General features: G+C 42.3%; 2 protein-coding genes across 3 annotated transcripts in view; one reads left to right on the top strand and one right to left on the bottom strand.

Moving 5' to 3' along the window:
• Positions 1–18,977, top strand: part of CDKL1 (cyclin dependent kinase like 1) — an 85,512-nt gene extending 66,535 nt beyond the window's left edge. Inside the window, exons 5-10 of the mRNA XM_073608635.1 lie at positions 7,175–7,265; positions 9,411–9,611; positions 10,945–11,027; positions 11,146–11,202; positions 15,245–15,400; positions 17,433–18,977. Of these exons, the coding sequence (XP_073464736.1) occupies positions 7,175–7,265; positions 9,411–9,611; positions 10,945–11,027; positions 11,146–11,202; positions 15,245–15,400; positions 17,433–17,537 (693 nt within the window). The 3' untranslated portion in view covers positions 17,538–18,977. The remainder of the gene's footprint in view (positions 1–7,174; positions 7,266–9,410; positions 9,612–10,944; positions 11,028–11,145; positions 11,203–15,244; positions 15,401–17,432) is intronic.
• A 2,946-nt stretch (positions 18,978–21,923) lies between these two features.
• DMAC2L (distal membrane arm assembly component 2 like) overlaps positions 21,924–25,358 on the bottom strand; it is a 35,749-nt gene continuing 32,314 nt past the window's right edge. For both annotated transcript variants that reach the window (XM_073608636.1, XM_073608637.1), the window contains exon 5: positions 21,924–23,865. In XM_073608636.1, coding sequence (XP_073464737.1) covers positions 23,748–23,865 — 118 coding nt within the window. In that variant the 3' untranslated portion in view covers positions 21,924–23,747. The remainder of the gene's footprint in view (positions 23,866–25,358) is intronic.

Raw genomic sequence — 25,358 nt, 5'->3', positions numbered from 1 at the left:
TGACCACGGTTTATTATGGCTGCTGGGCCTTGACACCGTGGTCAGTTTACGTGCCTCCGTCATCTACAGCTCTCCTCTCTGCTCTCCCCATCCTCTCCCCCCTCCCCTCCCTGTCTGTCAGCTCCGTCCACTCCCCAGCCCCCTCCCCTCTTGCTGCTATCATAACAACAATAAAAACATACAATTCCCTCTGTAAAATAACGTTATGTGCCCCCGTGCCTGTGTTATAAAAAAAAAGATGCCGATCTGTACCTATATCAGAGCGTCTCCTGGCGCTTTCGTGACTCCTTGGCTCTCTTTTCTCCTCTCCTGCTCAGCCCCGCCCGCTGGAGCTGTCAGCCGGGGAGAGGAGAAAGCTAAGGAGTCACGTGAGTGCCAGGAGACACTCTGATATAGGTACAGATCGGCATCTTTTTTTATATAACACAGACACTGGGGCACATAATGTTATATTACAGAGGGGACTGCCATTGGCTCCTGCTGCTGTCAATCACAGACAGTGAGGTGGGAGTATGTCAATAAACAGAGCAGGGCTCAGGAGCGAGCATGCACAAGTGCCCCCAGAGCAAGCAGCTTGCTCTGTGGGGCACTCAGCTGGGGGAGTAGCCAGAAGCGCCAGCAGGGGAACCAAGAACAGGAGGATCGGGGCTGCTCTGTGCAAAACCATTACACAGAGCAGGTAATTATAACATGTTTGTAAATGTTTATTTTTTATTGAAATAACAATCACTTTAAAATTTGTAAGCCAATCACACAAGCAGAAAATTACATTTTGTGGGAGGTTGTTTACACCAACTGTGTACAGAAGGCCTTTAGGTTACTGTATTACATTGAATTTTACAGAAAATTACAGTGCTGCATATTGAAAAGGCAAGGTAATTTTTAACATTTAATTACAAAAAGCTTGTGTAGCTATAGTGTGTGTATATATACAGTATCTCACAAAAGTGAGTACACCCCTCACATTTTTGTAAATATTTTATTATATCTTTTCATGTGACAACACTGAAGAAATGACACTTTGCTACAATGTAAAGTAGTGAGTGTACAGCTTGTATAACAGTGTAAATTTGCTGTCCCCTCAAAATAACTCAACACACAGCCATTAATGTCTAAACCGCAGGCAACAAAAGTGAGTACACCCCTAAGTGAAAATGTCCAAATAGGGCCCAATTAGCCATTTCCCCTCCCCGGTGTCATGTGACTCGTTAGTGTTACAAGGTCTCAGGTGTAAATGGGGAGCAGGTGTGTTAAATCTGGTGTTATCGCTCTCTCTCTCATACTGGTCACTGAAAGTTTAACATGGCACCTCGTGGCAAAAAACTATCTGAGGATCTAAAAAAAATTATTGTTGCTCTACATAAAGATGTCCTATAAGAAGGTTGCCAAGACCCTGAAACTGAGCTGCAGCACGGTGGCCAAGACCATACATCGGTTTAACAGGACAGGTTCCACTCAGAACAGGCCTCACCATGGTCAACCAAAGAAGTTGAGTGCACGTGCTCAGCATCATATCCAGAGGTTGTCTTTGGGAAATAGACGTATGAGTGCTGCCAGCATTGCTGCAGAGGTTGAAGGGATGGGGGATCAGCCTGTCAGTGCTCAGACCATATGCTGCACACCGCATCAAATTAGTCTGAATGGCTGTTGTCCCAGAAGGAAGCCTCTTCTGAAGATAATGCACAAGAAAGCCTGCAAACAGTTTGCTGAAGACAAGCAGACTAAGGACATGGATTACTGGAACCATGTCCTGTGGTCTGATGGGACCAAGATAAACGTATTTGGTTCGGATGGTGTCAAGCGTGTGTGGCGGCAACAAGGTGAGGAGTACAAAGACAAGTGTGTCTTGCCTACAGTTAGGCATGGTGGTGGGAGTGTCATGGTCTGGGACTGCATAAGTGCTGCCGGCACTGGGGAACTACAGTTCATTGAGTTAATTGAGGGAACCATGAATGCCGACATGTACTGTGACATACTGAAGCAGAGCATGATCCCCTCCCCTGAGAGACTGGGCCGCAGAGCAGTATTCCAACATGATAAAGACCCCAAACACACCTCCAAGACGACCACTGCCTTGCTAAAGAAGCTGAGGGTAAAGGTAATGGACTGGCCAAGCAGGTCTCCAGACCTAAACCCTATTGAGCATCTGTGGGGCATCCTCAAACGGAAGGTGGAGGAGCGCAAGGTCTCTAACATCCACCAGCTCTGTGATGTCGTCATGGAGGAGTGGAAGAGGACTCCAGTGACAACCTGTGAAGCTCTGGTGAACTCAATGTCCAAGAGGGTTAAGGCAGTGCTGGAAAATAATGGTGGCCACACAAAATATTGACACTTTGGGCCCAATTTGAACATTTTCATATAGGGCGTACTCACTTTTGTTGCCAGTGGTTTAGACATTAATGGCTGTGTGTTGAGTTATTTTGAGAGGACAGCAAATTTACACTGTTATACAAGCTGTACACTCACTACTTTACATTGTAGCAAAGTGTCATTTCTTAAGTGTTGTCAAGTGAAAAGATATATTAAAATATTTACAAAATTGTGAGGGGTGTACTCACTTTTGTGAGATACTTTGTGTATATATATATATGTGTGTGTGTGTATATATATATATATATATATATATATATATATATATATATAGTTATTTTTTAGCCCTATAAAGTGTTTTTAAGGAAGGGAATACCCTGTAAGAAGTTTGTGAGGATTACAGGATTACAGAAGATCCTTGCAACTATCCTGAACCTGGTCCTATTCTAAAAAACAATCCTTTATTTGCTTCCTTATTCTATTCTTTGTTCATTATTTGTGAACAAATCATGACCAAATAAATGAAAAAGGAAAAGAAATACAATAAAAACCCACTATATGAATTTCTTTGTAATTTGGGAAATAGCCTATATCTCCCTGTGCGGAGTTTTGATTGGCCCTGTTTTGACTTTTCATGCTACTGATGTGTATACGCTACAACATTTTCAATAAAAAAAAGATATTTGAACAAGAAAAAAATACTTGGTGAAAGAAGCTATCCAAAATGCACCATTAAAAAAAAAACACTGTTTAAATCAGGGTTCTCCAAACTTTCTAAACAAAGGGCTACTTTGGTGTCCTACAGACTTTAATGGGGGCCAGACTGTGGACAGTGGGAGTAGAAAATGTCCTGGCATCCAGTGGGAGTATACAATGCCCTATCTATGGTGTGAGTGGGGGAAAAGTGCTCCATCGTAGGTGTCAATGGAAGGAATTGTGCCCCCTTGTTGGTGTCAATGGAAGGAATTGTGCCCCCTTGTTGGTGTCAATGGAAGGAATTGTGCCCCATTGGTTGATGTCAATGGAAGGAATTGTGCCCCATTGTTTGTGCCAGCGGAAGGAATTGTGCCCTTTTGATGGTATCAGTGGGAGGAGTAGTGCCCCACTGTTGGTGTCAGCAACATGAATTATGCCCCATTGTTGGTGTCAGTGGATGAACTAGTGTCCGACGGGATGGATAAAGGCAAACAAATGGCATCTGGCCCCCGGGCCACAGTTTAGTGACCGCTGGTTCAAATAAAGGAAAAAAAAAGATTGCATGCAAATTTTGCCTAGGCAGCTTCATGGGTGAGATTGAAAATTTGTGCTTTACCAAAATGTGAATCAAAGTAAATTGTGCTGAAATCAATCTACCTATTACTTGTGAAAATGCATGGTGCACCAGGGTCTGTGACTTTAATGCACTCTTCTTCTAGTTGCTAGGCTGTATAGAACTGATCTTTATAACACTATAGACTGCACACCATCTGCTTTCCATTTCTCATGCAAACTAGAACACATAAAACAGTTTATATACCTATAAAGACTGTCTGTGTCCTATCTATGAAGACTTGTTATGCTTCTGTTTGTTCTGATCCTCATGCAGTCACAACAAATCGGCTTTTATCACCGTTGTGTTTTTTTTCTGTTGCCCAGCTGTACCCATATTCCCGAATTCCGTGTTACTGAAAAACAATTAGCTTGTTTCCTTTTCTTAGTGACTCCACGTCCTTCAAAATCTCTCCATTGTATAAAAGGACAGGAAAATCACCATTATATGTATTATTGCTATTATGTATTTTTAAACAATTGGAGAATAATTTTGTATCGGGGGACAGACTGAAAGATTGATTTATTTTTGCTCACTGATTATGAACCAGAAAGTTTTTTCAAATAGTAATTTGGAGTTGGGAGCAGATTCTGTACATGTCAAAATCCCCAGGGTTTCTTTAAGGGCCAAACAGATATTATCTTCTGAATTTACTTTTAGGCTCCATGCACACTAACTTATTTTTAAGCTCCTAACAGCTACTTTGAGCATTTTTTTCCTGCCCCTAGAAGCAAATAGTGTTGTAGGCTAGAAGCGTTTTTCCAACTTTAGCTTCTAGGAGCAGAAAGCAAAAAGGTGTTTGTTTTGCGTTTTTGGCCTCTTAAGATGTCATCGAAGAGGGCATGCTGGGACAATGACGCCACAAGGGGGGAGGCACCCGATGGCGTCACCAGGTGGCCTCTTGGTTTATTCAGTGGTGGGAGGCGGAGCTGTCATTCGGCAGGAGCCTTCGTCAGATGCAGACCCCCCCCTTTTTTTTTCTTTTCCTGGTTGGCGGCCAGCGTTCATTGTGATTGACGATGGATCTACATCACGGGACATTGTTTTTGTTTTTTTTTTGATGAGGGACATTCTTTTATTTACTTTTTGATCTTCTAATGGTGAATGAGTAGTGATATAAATTTTACCCCATACTCATTCACATGAAGGGGCCAGGATCTGGGGGCCGATTCTGATAAGTCACCCCCCGGACCCCCACAACCACTGTCCCAAGGTTGTGGGGAAGAGGCCCTTGTCCTTATCGACAAGGTGGACAAAGCACCTCCCCCCTTCCATGTTGAGGGCATGTGGCCTGGTATGGTTCAGGAGGGGGGCGCTTGCATGTCTCCCCCCCCCCTTCCTGGCCTGCTGGGTTGCTGCTCGGATAAGAGTCTGGTATGGATTTGGGGAGGGGGGACCCCACGCTGTTTTTTTTTTAAAAAAAATTGGCGGGTCTGGTATGAATTGGGCAGGGGATTCCCACGCTGTTTTTTTTTTTTTCTCAATTTTTATTGCCGGAAATTGTTTTGTTTACATTTAGCTGTCAGCGGGGAACCCTGCTGATAGCTGATGAGTCAGCTGTTATTAAGGACACGGCAGCCAGCTATTTACTGGCCGCCCGCTCCTTAACAAAAACGTTACCGCTTCTAAACACTTTTAAAAAAGCTCCTAAACACTGCAAAAATGCTGGCAAAAAAACGCAATATAAGCATTTTTTTTTTGCGTTTTTTAGCATCTAGTGTGCATGGAGCCTCACATAGACAATACCATATGAATCAAAATAATGGGATGACAGTAAAAGAAGCAATAAAGCCTTTACTGAATTAAAAAAACAAAGTTTCTGCTTGTATAAATGAGCAAATAACACACAGTAAGGAAAATATTGCCTGTGCTTTTGCTTTACCAAATTGCCTTTTTAGACACTTCGATTACTGACACCCTTTTTTAACCACTTGTCTAACCGGCAATTTTGAAAAGATTTTCACACGTTAAAATTTGCATTCTTTGCTAGAAATTACTTTAAACCCCCAACAATGATATATTTTCTGAAAGCAGAGACCCTGGAAAATAAAACAGCAGTTGCAATATTGTATGTTGGACAGCTATTTTTCAAAAGCTTAGCGTCAGGAAAAAAATACATTAAAATACATTTTAGTGCAAATAAACACAATATTATACCAGATTTTATGGTAAAATATAAAAGATGGGGTTGTATTGAGTAAATGGATACCAAACATGTCAAATCTTAACATTGTGTGCGCCTGTGAAATCTCAAACCAGCCGCCCAGATTACTTTTTCCTGAAGGCCCTTCCCTGGCTCTAAAAATTGATACCAAGCTAATGGGTGCAGCTGCCTTGAGCTTGCATTAACTCCTTGAATTCTGTGATGTTTATAAATGTATCTTGGTAAACAAGGGGTTAAACTGCTTATTTAAAGTAAAAGAAAAGCCTAACACTATCTCCTTCCCCCCCCCTCACCCCCCTTTACCTTTCCTACCTAACCTGTATAAAAAAAACCAAAGTGTGTACTTTTAAGGCTCCATTTACACTTGTGCGACTTGTCATGCAACTTTGGACATCAAAGTTGCATGACAAGTCATTCCCCATGTTTTCCAATGATAACCAATCATATATGCGGAGCTCCACCCAAAAGTGGAACTTACGCTTTAAGCACTCTTCACCCCCTTACATGCCACATTTGTCATATCATTTTTTTTGGGGGGGGGGGGGAGCGGGTACCTGGTTTGGCAGGTACCCAGCTCCCACTTCCTGTTCTCGTCGCCTCGCCACCTAGGCGACGTCTCCTCTCCCCCTCCCTCCCTGCAATCTTCTGGGACATGTCACAGGTCCCAGAAGATTGCCTGGCCACTAAGAGAGCGCAGCGCGACTCGCGCGTGTGCAGTGCACACCGGGCTGTGAAGCCGCAAGCTATCACAGCCGGGTGCCCACACTTGCAATGCTGACGCTTTGGAGAGGCGAAGGAGAGGAGCAATGTTTCCAACGGCCGCATCTCTGGACCGTGGGACAGGTGAGTGTCTGTATATTAAAAGTCAGCAGCTACACTTTTTGTGGCTGCTGACTTTTAATAAACTTACAAACAAGTGGAACGCCACTTTTAAGTTTCAGCAACTTCAAAGCAGTCCATGCATGGTCTGACTTTCATACAACTTGAGAGCCATAGACTTTAATGTTAACCCTCAAAAGTTGCCTGAAAGTCGTACCTGAATGTTATACAATGCAACTTGTGTGCAACAGTTGTCCAATATCACTGGTCAAAGCCAAAGTCTTATCCAAGTCGCACCCATCTAAAGTTGCGTTAAAGTTGTATAAAAGTTGCACTCCAAAGTCGGAGCAACTTTGGAGTCATACAAGTGTGAATGGAGACTCCACTCCAGTCTGGTTATGTGATCCAGCAGCTCCGGCTCCCATGTGTCAGTGAACGGCTGCTGCAGGGGAGAGGAAGGAGCACCAACAACAGCTGGGCTCGTCTTTTCTTCCATTTAAGAGCAATGCAACCAAATTCTGTTTCTTCTTTACTTATTATACTTTAAGATAATTCTGTTTGTATCTCTGCAGTGTATTCACCGAGATGTCAAGCCAGAGAATATTCTCATCACCAAACACTTGGTCATTAAGTTGTGTGATTTTGGATTTGCCAGGATATTAAGTGAGTACATTTATAGCATAACTACAGTTCTGCACCAAGGATCAGTTGGAGAGCAGGTTCTTCCACGGCAGGGCTGCAACCGTTCCGTTAAAGAGGAAGTAAACTCTGATGGCCTTGTGACTGGCCAGAGTCGATTGACATCAATCCCGCGCATGCACGCGGGAGCCGCCAGTCACATCATAATCCCTTTAGAAAGGGCACTGTCGTGCCCTTTCTAAAGTGCGCATGCGCCGCTGTCAGCGCACGCGTATATTGTAAATATCTCCTAAACCGTGCAGGTTTAGGAGATATTTCCAGCACCTACAGGTAAGCCTTAATATAGACTTACCTGTAGGTAAAAGTGGTTGTACAGAGTTTACAACCACATTAAAGCTGCTGTAAGCTATTTGCAAAGGTCTCGGCAGCTTGGAAACGCAGCACAATGGGGTTGATTTACTAAAACTGGAGAGTGCAAAATTTGGTGAAGCTCTGCATAGAAACCAATCAGCTTCCAGTTTTCTATTGTCAAAACTTCATTGAAGAAGCTGAAGTTAGAAACTGATTGGGTACCATACCCAGCTGCACCAGATTTTGCACTCTACAGTTTTAGTAAATCAACCCCGTTGTGAGTTTTCTCTTGAGCCCAACAGGTGGCGCACCCAGGCCAGGACTTGGCGAGCTGCACACAGAGAGTTGCCAGGCATCAGGGAGGAGTAGGCCATTTATGATTGACTTGAGCTGCCCGTTATAAAACTTCAATAATCAGGTTTGGAAGAAAAGGCTTTATTCTAGCAATGATTAATTTCACAGATATTTTTGGGTCATTCCTGAGCCCTGGTAAATGCCTGTAGCTTCTCTAGTAATATGGACCTTTGCCCTCTTCTAGTAAAATGGTTATCTTGGACATAAAAGGAAAATTGTTGAAAAAAACATTCAGTGAGCTGCCCTTTCCAACTTATTTGTATAGGAAAACTATTAGGTTCATTTTATGTTTAATTTTGTTATAACATTTAAATGTTTTTACAGTGTTTTTTTTTCTGCTTTATTTACTATTTATATAAAATCATTGTTTTAAAAATGACTATTTAATAAAAAGTTTTCCCATGACACAGGATTAATGAACTACTTTTACAGAGAGATTACAGCAAAAGCTGTTTACTTTCAGTGACTTTTTCACTGTAATTCAAACTCCCTAGATATTTGTCTGGAAAGGAAAGAAGGGGTAAGGAGGGGAAGAGTCATTCCTCTGACTCATTGTGGGGATTTAACAAAGAGTGGTGCAAGCTTTACGCTTATGCCATTCTTCTATGGGCAGATGCTGCTCCTCCTAATAAAGGGGTGTATGGCCCTTTAATTAGGAGTGAGCTGCTTTGTATTCTATGCTGAGTCTGTGACAGACACAACATAGAGCAGATCAGCTGGATCAACTTGCTCCGATCTCTGTTTCCCCCTAGTCTGTTTGCTCAGATCTGGGTGGAAAAGAGAGGGTTATGCAGTGCAATCACTGCACGGGCAGAGAAGCTTGTGAGCTATCTGTAGACAGTTCCCATCCTGTATGCCAGATCTACTCTGGCAGGGACCTGTAGTAGTTTTCTATGCTGAAAACTAGGGATGCAACAATACTGTTTTTTTTTTATACCGAGTACCGATACTTATGGTACAATATATGATACAATTTGCGTCCATAAAAATGAATGGGCTCAAATCGCACTGCAAAGAATCTCATGCGATTTGAACAGGAATGTGGTGCGATTCCTTTCTAAATTGCATGTGGTTTTACCACCGCTCCTATTTGAACCCAGGCTTGTCATAGTGACTTCATCCTGGGTTCACACAGGAGCAGTGCGCGAATCGGGAGTATTTTCACGAGTAATCATAAAAATACTTGGTATCGGCACCGGTGCATCCCTACTGAAACTGACAGTTTCTCTTTTTCCCTGAAATAGTAATTGGTGTGGGTGGCGTAGAGAGACCTGAAGTAGATCGATCTGCTATGTTGATGTGGTGCATGCCACAAATTTTTAATTCCCCTAATCGAGTTATTGGTGGAACATTAACCTTGAGCTATTGAGCTTTGCAAACAGTTTTTCTTTTTCAGAATTGTATTTTTTTAAATGTTCCCTGCAATATTTATATTTCCATTCAATGTTCTCTGTGACTGATTAGCTGGACCCAGCGACTACTACACAGATTATGTGGCCACAAGGTGGTACCGAGCGCCGGAGTTGCTTGTGGGTGACACCCAGTACGGCCCTCCTGTGGATGTCTGGGCTATCGGCTGCGTGTTCGCTGAGCTCATATCTGGAATCCCTCTGTGGCCGGGCAAATCTGACGTGGATCAGTTATACCTCATCAGGAGAACTATGGGTGAGTGACATAGATGTAGTTGTATTAAAAAATAACCTGCAGCGTTATAACAGAAATGAAGACAAGGGTGGATAAGGAGTTTTTTTTTCCTTTTAGGATATGTAAGATTTAGCATGCTAGTGCAATAGGATGTCTGAAATGAATCTTTTCTTCACCACTTGCATATACTTGGCTTCCTTTCATTTCCCAGCTGCTCCATTCAGCTGAACGGGAGCAAAAGAAAAGATGCTGCAGAGAAAACTGTAGGGGGATACAAATCATGCATCACGTTCATTCTGTTAAAGTGAAGAAGTTCTGATCAGCTGCACACCCACACAAAAATAATGATTCGATTCCTTTATTGAAAATTCATAAAAGCACTGGATGGGTACAGGCAGGCAGGGAAAGAAGGCAAGTGATGCGTTTCACACAAAAAACTTGAATTGTGTGAAACGCGTCAACCTTGCCTTTTTCTTCCCCTGACTGCCTGTACCCATCCAGTGCTTTTATGAATTTTCAATAAAGGAATCGAATCATTTATTTTTGTGTGGGTGTGCAGCTGATCCGAACTTCGTCGATTTATGGTATTGATCTTGGATTAGTAGCCGATGCTGACTCACCTGTGAGCAGCGGTACTCCCTCCTTCACTCACTTTCATTCTCTTGCTTTTTCTCTGTAGCTCCTTCCCTTCCCATCTGCTTCTTGGAAAAACACTGTCGGCCAATCTTGTCTGCCTTGCAGGATGATGCCCTGGCACTTTTATGGGGTGACAAATAGAGGGGAGTATAAACTGCACAGGGGCAGCTGTTAAATTATGTTCTTCAGAAATTCACCAAAACATTAATTACTGAAAAGAAAATTAAAGGAGGGAGGAGACATTTTCATACATTGCGTCATTATGTCATCCCTGATGGGAGGCAACGCTGGTCACATGGCATGATGCAATGCCGCTTATTCTGAATGGCGCACAGTGCACTTTGCCGACGGACGTGCATTGCAGCGCAGTGCATTAACATAAGCTGCGGTACAATGCACTGACATAAATAGTACATGCACCTTTTTGGTTGCGTTAGGCAGCCCCATTCACTTAAATGGGCTGCCTTAACGCCATGCACATTACCAAGCAACAGTGGTGAATGGGCCCTAATAGGCTTTTTTTAAAAACATTTGCGTTGACCATTACCATTTATGTCATGCTACTAATACGCTTTATTTGTCAAGATGCGCAGCAGTATGTAATATGACTGATTTCTGATTGGCTGTTATGATATCTGTGCACTTTTGCATTGCCACTGCTTTTTGTACTTCTTTATTTAATAAGATTGTGTATTTGTCTGGCGTTTGTCTCCTGCAGGTGATCTTATTCCCCGGCATCAGCAAGTGTTCAGTACCAATATGTTCTTCAGTGGGGTCAGCATCCCAGATCCTGAAAAAATGGTGAGAACCCCCCCCCCCCCCCCACCCCAACTGGAGGCAGCACAGCAATCCATGCTTGAAGAATACCATCACACTTTGTCATACCCATCCTTTTGCTAATGCTCTACTGTATTTTCAGGAGCCCCTGGAATACAGATTTCCGAATATCTCCGCTAATGCAATGGGACTCATGAAGGTAATTCTGTCTATCTATTTTTTTTGTTAACAAAAACTTTTTGTATGTTTTGGATAAAATGAGGAAATGTTAAAGCTGAACTCCAGCCTCTTCCCTTCAGTCTGGCTCCTCTCCCGTATTGAAATCACTGAATACTCTGATTTGGAAAAAACAAGAGTGTGTATATATCACGCTGTCTGCTATAAATTGAATGAGCAGCTGACACGCAACAAGTGATCTAATCTTGCAAAGGAATATACTTATGTGGAAAAGTGCAGCGCTAAAAAATATTTAAATAATATATAAGGCTATTGGATATATTACAATCAGTGATATTTTACAAATCTGTGATACCTCGTGAAAATATTGTGTAAAAAATAACAATAATAAGATGGTGTTCTAAATTACATAAACTTAGTCCATACATAAGTGACACATATATTTAGTCCATATAAAGGTAACACAACACATGTGTCACATTTTGTTGTGTCACCTTTATATGGACTAAATATATGTGTCACTTATGTATGGACTAAGTTTATGTAATTTAGACCACCATCTTATTATAGTTATTTTCACGAGGTATCACAGATTTGTAAAATATCACTGATTGTAATATATCCAATAGCCTTATATATTATTTAAATATTTTTTAGCACTTCACTTTTCCACATAAGATTACTCTGATTTCACTGCACACTGTGAGCGTCTCAGGCCCCATTCACACCTAAGTATTTTTTGCTCTAAACTCCAAAACACTCAGGAAGGAAAAAAAACAAAAAAAAAAAACAATTATTCCCTATGTTGGTGGTTCACATCTCCACTCCAAAATGCCTGAAGCTCAAAAAAAGTTTTGGAGCTACATTTGTAGTTGGAGACTAGGTGCATTTTTGAAGCAGCTGAAAGCACAAATACATTGCAACAAATGATGTAACAGATGGTGGTTTTCTCTGTTGGTTAATACAAAAACGCCAAGGCTCCAAAGTGCTTGTACAAAAACACACAACAAAACACACAAAAACGAGCCCTGTCCAAAACGAAAAACAAGTTATGGCTGGAGTTCCCCTTTAAACCACTATTGCAAGTAATAGTCTGATAACTGCATGCAATTATTTATATTTTCCCACCATTTACATGAAGCCTAAACTGCCCAACAGAAGTGATGGTGACAGGGGTTGGGAACAACTATATTAGTTGGTTTCAACCCCTATCTGTCACTTTGCCGGACAGCTTGGTCTGCAATTAAATGAAGATTAAAATATACAGTGTGTGTGTATATATATATATATATATATATATATATAATAAATATGAATATGTATATATACACACGTACCAAAAGTATTGTGACACCTGCCTTTACATGCACATGAACTTTAATGGCATCCCAGTCTTAGACCCCATACACACTATTAGATTTTTGTCTTAGGTCAAACCTTAAGAGTTTCCATTCGTATGCAATCAGGCAGGCCCTACATGGTTTTGATAAATCTGAATTCACACCTGAGCGTTTCAAAATTGTGCGGTTTTACTGCATTTTTGTCGAGATTTTTACCATGTTTTTTGCCGCGATTTTGTACAGGTCACCAATGTAAAAAAATCAGAAAAACGCCTGTAATCTGTCCCAAAGAAGCTCATGTTCTTTTTTGAGCTTAAGGCGTTTTTGAGGCATTTTGCTTCAGGTGACAAAACGCTCAGATGTGAACAGGTGCCACTGAAATTAATGGGATTTTCCTTGTTGGGCGTTTTCAGGAGTTTTTTTCTGGCGTTTTACGAGTATTTAATGAGCTGAAAACGCTCAGGTGTGAATGCAGCCTTATGCCCCGTACACACAATTGGATTTTCCGCCAACAAATATTGGATGTGAGCTCGTTGGCTGAAAGTCCGACCGTGTGTATGCTCCATCGAACATTTGTTGTCGGACTTTCCGCCAACAAATGTTGGCTAGCAGGTTCTCAAATTTTCCGCCAACAAAACGTTGTTGTCGGAATTTCCGATCGTGTGTACACAAGTCCGAAGGAGCTGCACTGGCTATTGAACTTCCTCTTTCTCGGCTCGTCGTACGTCACCACGTTCGTAATTGTTGGCCAACATTTGTGTGACCGTGTGTATGCAAGACAAGTTGGAGCCAACATCCTTCCAACAAAAATCCACGGTTTTGTTGTCCGATCGTGTGTACGGGGCATAAGTCCGTAGGATTTCATATTGAGTTGGACCACCCTTTGCAGCTATAACAGCTTCAACACTTCAGGAAAGGCTGTTCACAAGGTTTAGGAGTGTGTCTATGGGAAGAAAAAGTAAAAAAACAAATGTCCCTAAATAGCAAAGAGCAGCAGCTCTGCTGCGAGATACACACAGTCAAGACACAATAAAAGGGGAAGAGCTGCGCTAAACTATACACCTAAGTATAAAAAATGTATCAGTAACTTTAGAGTCAGTGGTAGACCTAAACACCACTACGTGGCAACAAGTGAGAAAGTGTGTATCACTTTTGAGTCCTGTTGCTTTTGATTCACATGACGTGAAACATCCCTCCACCACACAGAATATACGCTTACCAGATCGCAAGCGTTAAAATGCTTGTGGCTTATTACCCAGCCTGGGCCGGATAAAGGCATATAAACACAGTACTATGCAAAAGGTTTAGGCAGGTGGCGAAAAAAGCTGTAAATTAGGAATGCTTTCAGAAATTGAAGTGTTAATGGTTTATTTCTATCAATTAACAAAATTGAAAGGCAATGAACAGAAGAGAAATAAAAATCAAATCAATATTTGGTGTGACCACCTTTCTGCCTTCAAAACATCATCAATTCTTCTAGGTACACTTATGCCGCGTACACACGAGCGAACTTTACGGCAGACGGGATTTCGTTGGACAATTCGATTGTGTGTGGGCTCCAGCGGACTGCCTCAGATCTCTTTATGTAATCCCAGACAGACTCAATGATGCTGAGATCAGGGCTATGTGGAGGCCAAACCATCACTTCCAGGACTCCTTGTTCTTCTTTACACTGAAGATAGTTCCTAATGACATTGGCTACATGCTTGGGGGTCATTGTCCTGCTGCAGAATACATTTGGTGCCAATTTACAGGCCTCCCTGATAGTGTGGCATGATGGATAAATATCTGCCTGTATTTCTCAGCATTGAGGACACCGTTGATCCTGACCAAATCTCCAACTCCATATGCAGAAATGCAGCCCCAAACTTGGAATCTCCACCATGCTTCACAGTTGCCTGCAGACACTCATTATTGTGCTGCTCTCCAGCCATTTTGGTGAACAAACTGCCTCCTGTTACACCTACGGTTTTCAAATTTTTACTCATCAGTCCAGAACACCTCCTGCCATTTTATGCACCCCAGTTCTTAAGTTTTCATGCATAGTTGAGTCACTTCGCCTTGTTTCCATGTCCTATGGATGGACAGCCTTTCGCATCCTTTTTACCCAAGAGAAACACTTGAAATAGTTTTCATGTCTCAGGGAACGCCTGCTAAAATCAGGAGTTAGTTGGGAAAAATGCCCCTTACATTTGTGGCCAGTGGGAAAACCACTGACCTTACAGTGGTGGTCAGAATTCCATACTTTCCAGACAGCTAAAAAGATCATTGGTGCCCTGGCGCTGGCAAGTGGCATTAGATCTGTACCTATCCATACACCATTAGATGAGAGGTCAATCACCTACAGTTCAAGGAACCCCTAGCAACCTCTGGAAGTACCCTAGGCTTCCATGGAAACCTGGTTGAGAATGGCTGGTTTAGGGCATTCAGCTTCCTTGCTAGTCTTCTGTAAATAGATCAGGCACCATGGTGAAGACCATATCTTCTGATTCCATGGATGTTGGGTATATCTTATGTCTGTGTTACTACATATGGTAGTGTTGAGTAACTTTGAATGATCTGGCAGAATGGAATCCAGTTGCTTACAAATCTTGAAAACATCATGATTACTTTTTGCACTCCATTACTAGATCAACCCTATGGTGGCACTTTTGTATGGTGACATTTTTTAACCCACAAACATTTAAAAGTGTGGATATTGTTTATTCCCCTCTACACCTACAGGGCTGCCTGCACATGGACCCTGCGGAGAGGCTAAAGTGTGAACAGCTGCTGGAACACCCGTATTTTGACAGCATCCGAGAGGAAACGGAGGCCGCCAAGGATCCAGAGAGAGTGAGCCGGAGACAGACCAGATTGCACAGGAAATACTTTCCAGGGGTAGGTAGAGCAATATTTGCCCCAACACTGGTGTCTAGCAGTAGGGTTTCATTGACACCCAGTTTTATTGTTGTATCAGTAGATGTAGTTTCAGTAGAACACATTGGAATTTGGGAGGTCTTCAGAAGCTATAGAAGTGGTGCTTATTAAGCCAGACTGAGGATCTTCTTCTACAGATACTTGATAAATCTAAATTTTAGGCAAATGGCTAAATATACAGATGCAATACATATATGGGGCTGTTTTATCTGCTAGAGAAATGTATTTCTGTCCATCCAGTCATGAGATTTATACAGCTTTGCACACCGCATAGCCCTAGGCAGGAGACCTGATTTTTCTGATGCAGTAACATAGGTCTTGTCTGTTCCCCAGCCTGGGACAGGACAATGAAAGGAGAAGCAGCAGACTGACAGGTTAATTTTATGTCACTCTATCAGCATGCTCCTTGTTAGCATAATCACTACAGCACACCTAGTGCACTTGCAAAAAATAAATACATTTAATGGTGTATTAATAAGGACTACAGAACTGCAATTATTTGTGTTTTGCATCTGCCTAGAGTTCAGCTTTAGAGTCAGAGATTTGGTTAGAGCGGGGAGGGGTTAGAATCTCTTTCTAGTTTTCTTTTCTTTGCCCTTGTAGGAAAGATATTACTTTATTTTCCTATCTGTTTGATCACCTGCCATTGGAGAAGGCAGTGAGAAGCAATCTTTTATGGGGACACAGACGGCAATTAAACTTGAGAGTGTGGCCCAAGACCTGGTTCTTTCGATATGCTCAGTTGCCCCATGCAGCGATTGCGCAGTTTGGAGAGGGTGAAATTATGGTGCAGAATACGGATTTGGAGAAGGTTCTGATGGATCCGGATCCAGCTAAGCGAATCTCTAGATACTATGGGGCAGTGGGACTGGGGGTAATGACTACAACTTCTAGGCCCATGGCGCAATGGGTTGCGATTGTCCTGGAGTTGTCGGAAGAACTGTGGCAGGAGGTACTGGACACATACTTTGTGTCTGTTGTCTCCTCTACAGATAAAATGATCCAGTTCCGTTACCTTCACCAACAGTATTATACACCAACTAGACTTTACGGAATACAGAGGAGGGAGTCGGCTGGCTGCCATAAATGCAAAGGGGCAGAGGGCACTTTCCTACATATGGTCTGGGAATGCGAAAAAGTGAGACCACTATGGTCACAGGTGACTAAATTTATTTCAGATCAGTTTGACCTACATAACATTTGCTCCCCCCTACGATGCCTCCTTGGGGTAGTTGATCAAGAAGTGATGAATGCATACACAAAACTATTTCTTAGGATTCTATTCTTTGGGGTGAGGAAACTTACTGCGGCTGCATATTATCAAAAGTATTGGGAACCTGCCTTTACACATGCGCTTCTGGAAGAATGGTCAAACACTACTGTGGACGGCCTTCCCAGAAGAGTTGAAGCTGTTATAGCTGCAATGGGTGGGCCAACTCAATATTGAACCCTACGGACTAAGACTGGGATGCCATTAAAGTTTGTGTGTGTGTAAAGGCAGGACTCCCAATACTTTTGACAATATAGTGTACATAGGGAATGGTTTTCTGTGCTGAGAGCATGCTCACTGAACGCTCTCAGCACAGTAACTAAAGTGTCACAGAAAGCTTGTGATGCATACTTATAATTGGGAAGTCCTGATCATGTGAGCACTGTGACAACCAAACACAAAAAAAAGGGTTCCTTTTTCGTTGCGTTAGCCAGCCCAATCAAGCGACTGTGCTGTACCAAAGCAATGCTTAAAAGAAACCTATAATGAGAGAATATGAGGGCTGCTGCTGACTTCTTTCTAAAAATGCCAGTTGCCTGGCTGTTCTAGTGATCTAATAGTTTTATCACAGATGCAGATCTCATCTTTTGTCTTTCTGATCTGGTATTGAAGCCAGGCAACTACCCTTCTTAGGAGATCGGCAGGCAGGGCTTGTATTTCTATCATTACCAATTGAAGCTTGGAGTTGTGGATTCCAACAAATTACCTTCTCTTTTTCTACAGCTGCAGCATCTCCCACAGCTTACCAACAGCAACATCTTACCGGCCCTGGAGAGTAAGAAATATTACAACACCAGAAAATTCAACTACCGCTTCCCCAACATCTAACTGGGAGAAAGTCGGGCACAGAGAGACTAGTAAAATATTTATTATTCTCGGAACAAAGTGGCAGGAATGTGTGAGCAGAAAACCAGAGACAGCTTGTATGCTGGTAAACAGCGGGCGCGGCCCTTGAAAGTTATTTATAGGATCCGGTTGATTTAAAGGCTAATAAACCATGCCGTGGCATAATGGGCACTGAAGTGGAGAAGATCTGATTGTATTCAAGAAATGGACAAATGAATTAAGCCGTACACTCCCATGTGCAACAGACAGGTTCAGCTAAGCTGAGTCCATGTATAGAATCCAGACACCCCACTTTTCTGACTACTATATATCTCATATACTGTGTTTTTATCTGTACAAGGAGCTTTCTTGGAGGAAGCGTGTTCTGATCTGCTACAGCCACCAACTATGAAGGTAACTTACCCAGCCTGAGCTTTTTAAACTGCAACTGATGTCACCTGTCTCTTCTGAATGGATAAGCTATAGTCTCAGTGATGTCACTGGTCTCTAGTGAATGGATAGGCTGCATGCTCAGTGATGTCACCGGTCTCTAGTGAATGGATAGGCTGCATGCTCAGTGATGTCACTGGTCTCTAGTGAATGGATAGGTTGCAATCTCAGTTTTTACACTAGTTTTTTGTTAATGAATAGGTTGCATTTTCACTAATGTCACCAATCTCTAATTAATGGATAGGAAGCATGCTAAATGATGTCACCAGCCTCTAGTTATTTATTAGGCTTTATTCTCAGTGATGTTACTAACCTTTACTGACTGGATAGGCTTCATTACCAGTGATTTCACTAGCTTCTAGTGCCTTGGTGCCCAACACATGGCCCCTACCACACTCATGTGGCTGGTGGCGTCTATAGCTGTATCTCATTGAGTGATAGCAAAGCCTCACGTTGGGCACCAGGGATAGATAAAGAGATATCTATCTATCCATATACACACACAGTTGCTACCCTATGAGTTCTAGTGGGATGGAGCTGCTAAAAATGCCTGCACATACGTGGTGATGATGGTCAGTTGGGGAAGGAGGGGGGTTGCAGGGCCATGTCCAGCATCGCATAGCTCCTCCCTTCTCCTCTCTCACACTTCTTTAGGGAATGTATACACTACATTCTTAGTTATGTCACTGTTTACTAGTGACTTCATAGGCTGAATTGTGTGCGTTATCCTTAGTCATTAGCAAACAGACAGTTTGCATTCTTTGTGATGTCAGTGGTCTCTAGTTATGGATAGGCTGCATTTTCAGTGAGATCCTATGTTTCTAGTGAATGTATAGGCTGCATTCTTTATGGAGGTCACTGCTCTCTAATTTTGGATAAGCTACATTCTCAATGAAATCCTAGCACTTGAAATATTTTAGTGGATGTTCTATTTTCAGCCACTGTTATGTACACACTCGGTGGTGTATTTATAAAAAAAAAAAAAAAGACAAAGCTATTTATCAATCAAAGCTGCGTGTAAATTTGTTCTTAGTGAATGGGGCAAAATCGAATGTTCTCAAGCTATATTCTCTGCAACTTGAATGTAGAAAATACCACATTATGGCCACCAGATGGAGCTGAGGAGAGTAGTTATTTCTTATGAGAGCACCATCCAGTGGCCATAATGCTGTATTTTCCACATTCACACATTTGAAATGTGGAGGATATAGCCTGGAAACATTTGATTTATCTGCATTCATGCAGAACTTATTTACATGCAGTTTTGATGGATGAATATATTTTTTTTTATGTGTGTGTATATATATATATATACATACACACCACTTAAATGGCAACTACTGCCTCTCCTGAAGAGGCTCAAAAAAGTAATGTGTAAAGGTATCAGAAATAATTAGTCCAGGCTGCCAACAGTAAACAATTAGAATATTTATTTTGTCAGAGTAGTGTAGAAGTAATGGGTGATGTGCGCCTCACACTGATCCTTTGCTGCATGAAGCACCCTTCTCCTAATGAGGGTTCCAGGCTGGGTAAGACGTCTGCTAGTTGCAGACTGTGATATTGAGCTCAGGTCACTAAGATCTAACAATGGCTACTTGTTCCTAATTATATTTTCAGTTAAGACTGCTAAAGAATGATGCCAACAGCAATCATATAGGTGAAAATAACGTGTTTTATCTTGGTGAATTGAGCTGAATCTTTTTCAGCCAGTATTTATAAAATAATTATCTGGTTGTTAGATCGGTCAGTTTTACCTTTTGCAGCGTTTTCTCCAATATATTATGCAGAGCCTTCGACCATCCAGAATAAATTCTGGTTGCTTATTAAACTTCTGTAGAGATTACCCATAAACCAAATCTGATCAGTATCACTGAATATACAAATACGAAGCTTTCATATCGCAATACAACTTTCTGCATATTTGGTAAAATACCTTTTTTGTTTGTTTTATATACTGATGACATTCCTCAACTTGGGGACAAATGTTAATAAAATATGTATAAAATGTGAGTATGTGTATGCATTTCTTTTTTTATATACATATAGTCCAAAACTGTTCATAGATGTATTTTTCTTTTAATTTTTCTATTTTGCTTGTTAACAAGAAATTTGAAGTTTGACTTTCTGAACAAACCTCAGGAAGGTTTTTAGTGTTTTTTCTGTTTGGTCTGGGGTAGTGCAGTAAAAGACTTCCTAGGACAGGAGGTATGTATGCATCTCATTTCTCCATCACATATTCCAAATATAAGAGGATTATTCCTCATTTCAGGACAGTGAGCAGAGCCATGCAGCTCATTGTTTTATGTCCTATCGGCCATATGTGTACATATTGCAGTTATAGACTAATATTATAGAGCCATTATTATGACACTACCTGCCTGGAGTTTGCATGTTCTCCCTGTGCCTGCGTGGGTTTCCTCCGAGTACTCCGGTTTCCTCCCACACTCCAAAGACATGCTGGTAGGTTAATTGGATCCTGTCTAAATTGTCCCTAGTATGTATGAATGTGAGTTAGGGACCTTAGATTGTAAGCTCCTTGAGGGTAGGGACTGATGTGAATGTACAATGTATATGTAAAGCGCTGCGTAAATTGACGGCGCTATATAAGTACCTGAAATAAATAAATAAATAAATAAAAATAAACTGCATAGGACTGTTTCGGGACTTTGGTGATCATCGGTGCAGTGTGTGTGTGTGTGTGTGTAAAGCCTGCTTTGTTTGGAAGAGGACCCAATTAAACAGTTTACAGTACAGGTTATGGTAAGAAGGGTCTCTGTGGTCTGAAACTGATTATTACTGAAGTTGTCTTCTTATTCATCAAGATTGTACTGATTTAAGAAAAAAACAGACACACTACTTGTAAAACAAGGCAACATACCATCTTACACAGAGGTCATCTAGTATCCAGCTTGTGCCAGTAAGTGAGTACACTGATCAGCCATAACCTTATGATGACCCACCTAATAATGAGTAGATCCCCTTTTGCTGCCAAAACAGCCCTGACCCATAGAGACATGGACTCCACTAGACCTCTGAAGGTATGCTGTGGTATTTGGCATCAAGCCATCAGTAGAAGATCCTTTAAGTTGCGAGGTGAGGCCTCCATGGATGGAAATTGTCCCACAGATGCTCGATTGGATTGAGATCTAGGGAGTTTGGAGGCCACACTGCAAACTCATTGTTGTGTTCCTCAAACCATTCTTAAAATATTGTGGCAGGGTGAATTATCTGACTAAAGCTGGGTTCACACTGCTGCGGTGGCAGACATCGTATGTGATTCGCAGCGCACTGCTGTTCACATCACATGCGATGTCTGTGCTGTGCGATATCAGCCATACAGATAGTATGGCTGATATCACACCGCATTCGGTCCAAACTCGCACAGGACCCTTTTTTTTTTTTGTTCGGACCAGAATCGGATCGCATGGGTGTTCACACCTATGCGATCCGAAAATGTCCGAATTGTCAGTTTGCAGTGCGATATGCGGGCTGAACTGGGGGTGTCATTAACATTGTATGACACTCCCCAGCAGTTCGCATATGGCAGTGTGAACTGCCGTGCAAGTTGGTGCGATGCGGGAACCCGCAGTAAATTCGCTGCGTTCCCGCACCGCAGCAGTGTGAACCCAGCCTTAAAGAGGCCACTACCACCAGGGAATACTGTTGTCATGAAGGGGTTACTTGGTCAGCAACAACAGTAAGGTGGTACATGTCAAAGTAACATCCACATTAATGCCAGGACCCAAGGTTTCCTAGCAGAAAATTGCCCAAAGCATCACACCGCCTTCGCCAGCTTGCCTTCTTCCCATCCTGATGCCATCTCTTCCCCAGGTAAGTGACTCACACACACTCAGCCTGCCACGTGATGTAAAAATAAATGTGATTCATCAGACCAGGCCACACGATTCAAGCTCAAGACAAGGAACCTGGTTGAAAATGTCTGGTCTAACAAAGGAAAACTTTTATTAGAAACATTTTGTTAGTATTGAGGAGGGGGAGGGGAGCTTTAAATGCTACTTGCAAAGGAAAGGGCCAGATACTTGCCTGTCCCACATCACCAATCCATACTCCTTGGAACAGCTAAGCTGACTGAATAATTATTAATTGTCTTTGGCTGCCATGGACACCTGGTCCTTTGCTGCACACTGTAGTGCCATCTGCTGACCGCTCCCTCATTACTGTAAGTGATGTTGTGGGTGGCAGATGGAAACAGAGTTAAAGTGGTTGTTAACCCATTTTGACTATTTCTTATAATCCTCTCTGTGTCCTAATGACAAGTGCTCCTGTCTATGTGATTTATAAAAAATGCCTTCTTTTTGAGAGCGTTTCCCAGTGATCACATGACCGGCCAGCTCTCTCCTCTCCCAGTCTGACAGATGCAGCGGGCAGGGCCGAGATTCCCCCACTGACGTCAGTCAGGACAAGAGGGGAGAGTGCGAGCCAACCAGTCACGTGATCACTGGGAAACGCTCTAAAATACGGTAAAGAATGCATTTTTTTTTATAGATCACACAGACAGGAGCACTTGTCATTAGGACACAAAGAGGAATATAGAGGACAATAAAAGTTATTTTAGCAGCGGGAGGAGAGCTGCGGATGATGGAGGTACGTAAACTGACCACGGTGTCAGGGCTCAGCAGCCATGATACACTGTGGTCAGTTTACAGGGGGGTGGGCATAGCCAGGCAGGATCAGCCAGGTGATACAGGGGGCCAAATGACACAGCACAAGCACTGTGCTGTATAACATGCTTTAAGGCTGGGTTCACACTATTCCCGTATGCGGCTCACAGCAAGGGTCTGGTGCGTCGCCGTTTACCGTTAAGTCCGATTTCAGCCTGAATTTTTGGGCTGAATTCGGATCGGAAACAGACCAAAAGACGCATGGGACCCCTGTGCAAAACTTGCTCCAGAGCCACAGCGGAGATATGTGAACCATCTCCATAGAGAGCCAGTCACAATCTCCTACCATGCGAATTGGATGCGGTGAAAACCCGCATTCAATTTGCATAGGTGTGAACCCAGCGTAAAAGGATCAGGTTTTTTTTTTTTTTTTTTGTGGGTTAACAAACACTTTAAGGCAGTGTGTCAAAAACAAAGCGAAGAACAGCACCAGGACAGGTAAGTACTAACCTTTTTCTTTGCAGATGCACTTTAACAAACAATTTTTTTTTTTTTTTAAAGAATAGTCTTTCATAGTTGCTATAGACAATTTTTCCTTTAGATTTACATATTTATTTTGCTTATTAAAACTGAATTTTGAAGTACAAAAACTTGAAATATATTCTTCAAAGTATATAAATCCACTTTGTGTGCAAGCTTTGCAAATCCAAAAATTACCTAGTAAAAGTAGCAGGGACAGCATCCCATGTGCTGTACATATAGCCTGTGCAGAGAGCAAAGCTGTGGGAGGGACCCAGCAGGCCACACCCACTACAGGCTGCCTGCAAAAAAACTTCCAGGGGGCGGGGTTAAGACCAGTCTCCCTGCACAAGGAGAGAGCAGCAGTGAGTGGTCTTTATTACAGAAAGCACACCAAGTAGCTTTAAAAGCACATGCCCATCCGGTTCAAGAAAACAACATATGACATGTCAATTTTGTGGAAAGAAAAATCTCTTCTTGACCCAAGTCTAAAATCACTCAGAAGTGGTGCACAGTGTAAATACTTCCTTTGAAGTGGCTGCAAGCCTAAAGAGCGAGCTGCGCTTCGCTGCTCCAGACTTCTGTTTAGTGTCCGATGGACAGAACAGGTACACCGACAAGGTCAATCCTTCAGATCTAACTCAATCTGTAATGAGGGGAGGGATTTCTGTAGAAGTTCCAGGATCATCTCCTTCTTCCCGATTCCAGGGAGATCGCGCAAAAATAAATATTCCAAGTTCCTAAAAATGAAGTGGGGACAAAATGGAAATATATGAATGACTCATTACTGGTATAGTAAAAGAAGTGCACATTCAGGGTCAGTTCCAGTGTGGTTCAGTTTTACCAGCCCATTCATTTGAATGGGCTGCAAAACGCAGTGGAATGTGGAAAAAAAAAATGCTAGCACCTTTTTCAAAACGTATTGCACCAAACCACATGGTACTGCAGTACTGAGCAATTTGGTGGCCTCAAAACACACTGTTTGCGAGATGCATTTGGAGTGCCATTAACAATTCATTACAACCCACATGAAAAATGCAAGGGCAGTGCGTTCATCTGCGGTACGAGAAATGTACACAGAACACGCCTTTCCTACACCGTATTTTGGTGTGAACCAGCCATTATAGAAATTGGAGCACAGGAGCTGTATTAGAAGTGTGACACCTGACCAGTAGCCATACACAAAACCAAGGTCCGATTCCTGAGAAAATTCAGCCACCTCTAGCTCGACATCCTACAATTGGTAAATCGAAGGAGCTGGGCAGAAAACGTTCAACCAAACTGCGCCTGTGTCCAATCAGATGTACAGTGAGGGAAAAAAAGAATTTGATCCTCTGCTGATTTAGTACGTTTGCCCACTGACAAATGATTAGTCTATAATTTTAATGGTAGGTTTATTTTAACAGTAAGAGACAGAATAACAACAAAAATATCCAGAAAAAGGCATTTAAAAATAGTTATACATTTATTTGCATTTTAAAGTGTGAAATAAGTATTTGATCCCCTATCAACTCAGCAGGATTTCTGGCTTCCAGGTGTTTTCTGTACAGGTAACAAGCTGAGATTAGGAGCACTCTTAATGGGAGTGCTCCTAATCTCAGCTTCTTACCTGTATAAAAAAGATACCTGTCTACAGAAGCAATCAATCAGATTCTAATCTCTCCACCATGGCCAAGACCAAAGAGCTGTCCAAGGATGTCGGGGACAAGACTGTAGACCTAGACAAGGCTGGAATGGGCTACAAGACCATCGCCAAGCAGCTTGGTGAGAGGGTGACAACAGTTGGTGCGATTATTTGCAAATGCAGAAACACAAAAGAACAGTCAATCTCCCTTGGTCTGGGACTCCATGCAAGATCTCACCTCGTGGAGTTTCAATGATCTTGGGAACGACGAGGAATCAGCCCAGAACTATACAGGAAAATCTCAAGGCAGCTGGGACCATAGTCACCAATAAAACAATTGGTAACACACTACGCCGTGAAGGACTGAAATCCTGCAGTGCCCGTAAGGTCCCCCTGCTTAAGAAAGCACATGTACAGGCCCATCTGAAGTTTGCTAATGAACATCTGAATGATTCAGAGCAGAACTGGGTGAAAGTGTTGTGGTCAGATGAGACCAAAATCAAGCTCTTTGACATCAACTCAACTATGCTGTCTATGACCCCAAGAACACCATCCCCACCATCAAACATGGAGGTGGAAACATTATGCTTTGCGGGTGTTTTTCTGCTA

The sequence above is a fragment of the Aquarana catesbeiana genome, linkage group LG13 (genome assembly GCF_042186555.1).
Source record: "Aquarana catesbeiana isolate 2022-GZ linkage group LG13, ASM4218655v1, whole genome shotgun sequence".
Lineage (NCBI taxonomy): Eukaryota > Metazoa > Chordata > Amphibia > Anura > Ranidae > Aquarana > Aquarana catesbeiana.
Note: the sequence above shows the minus strand (reverse complement) of the source record. Positions and strands in the feature narration are given on the sequence as shown.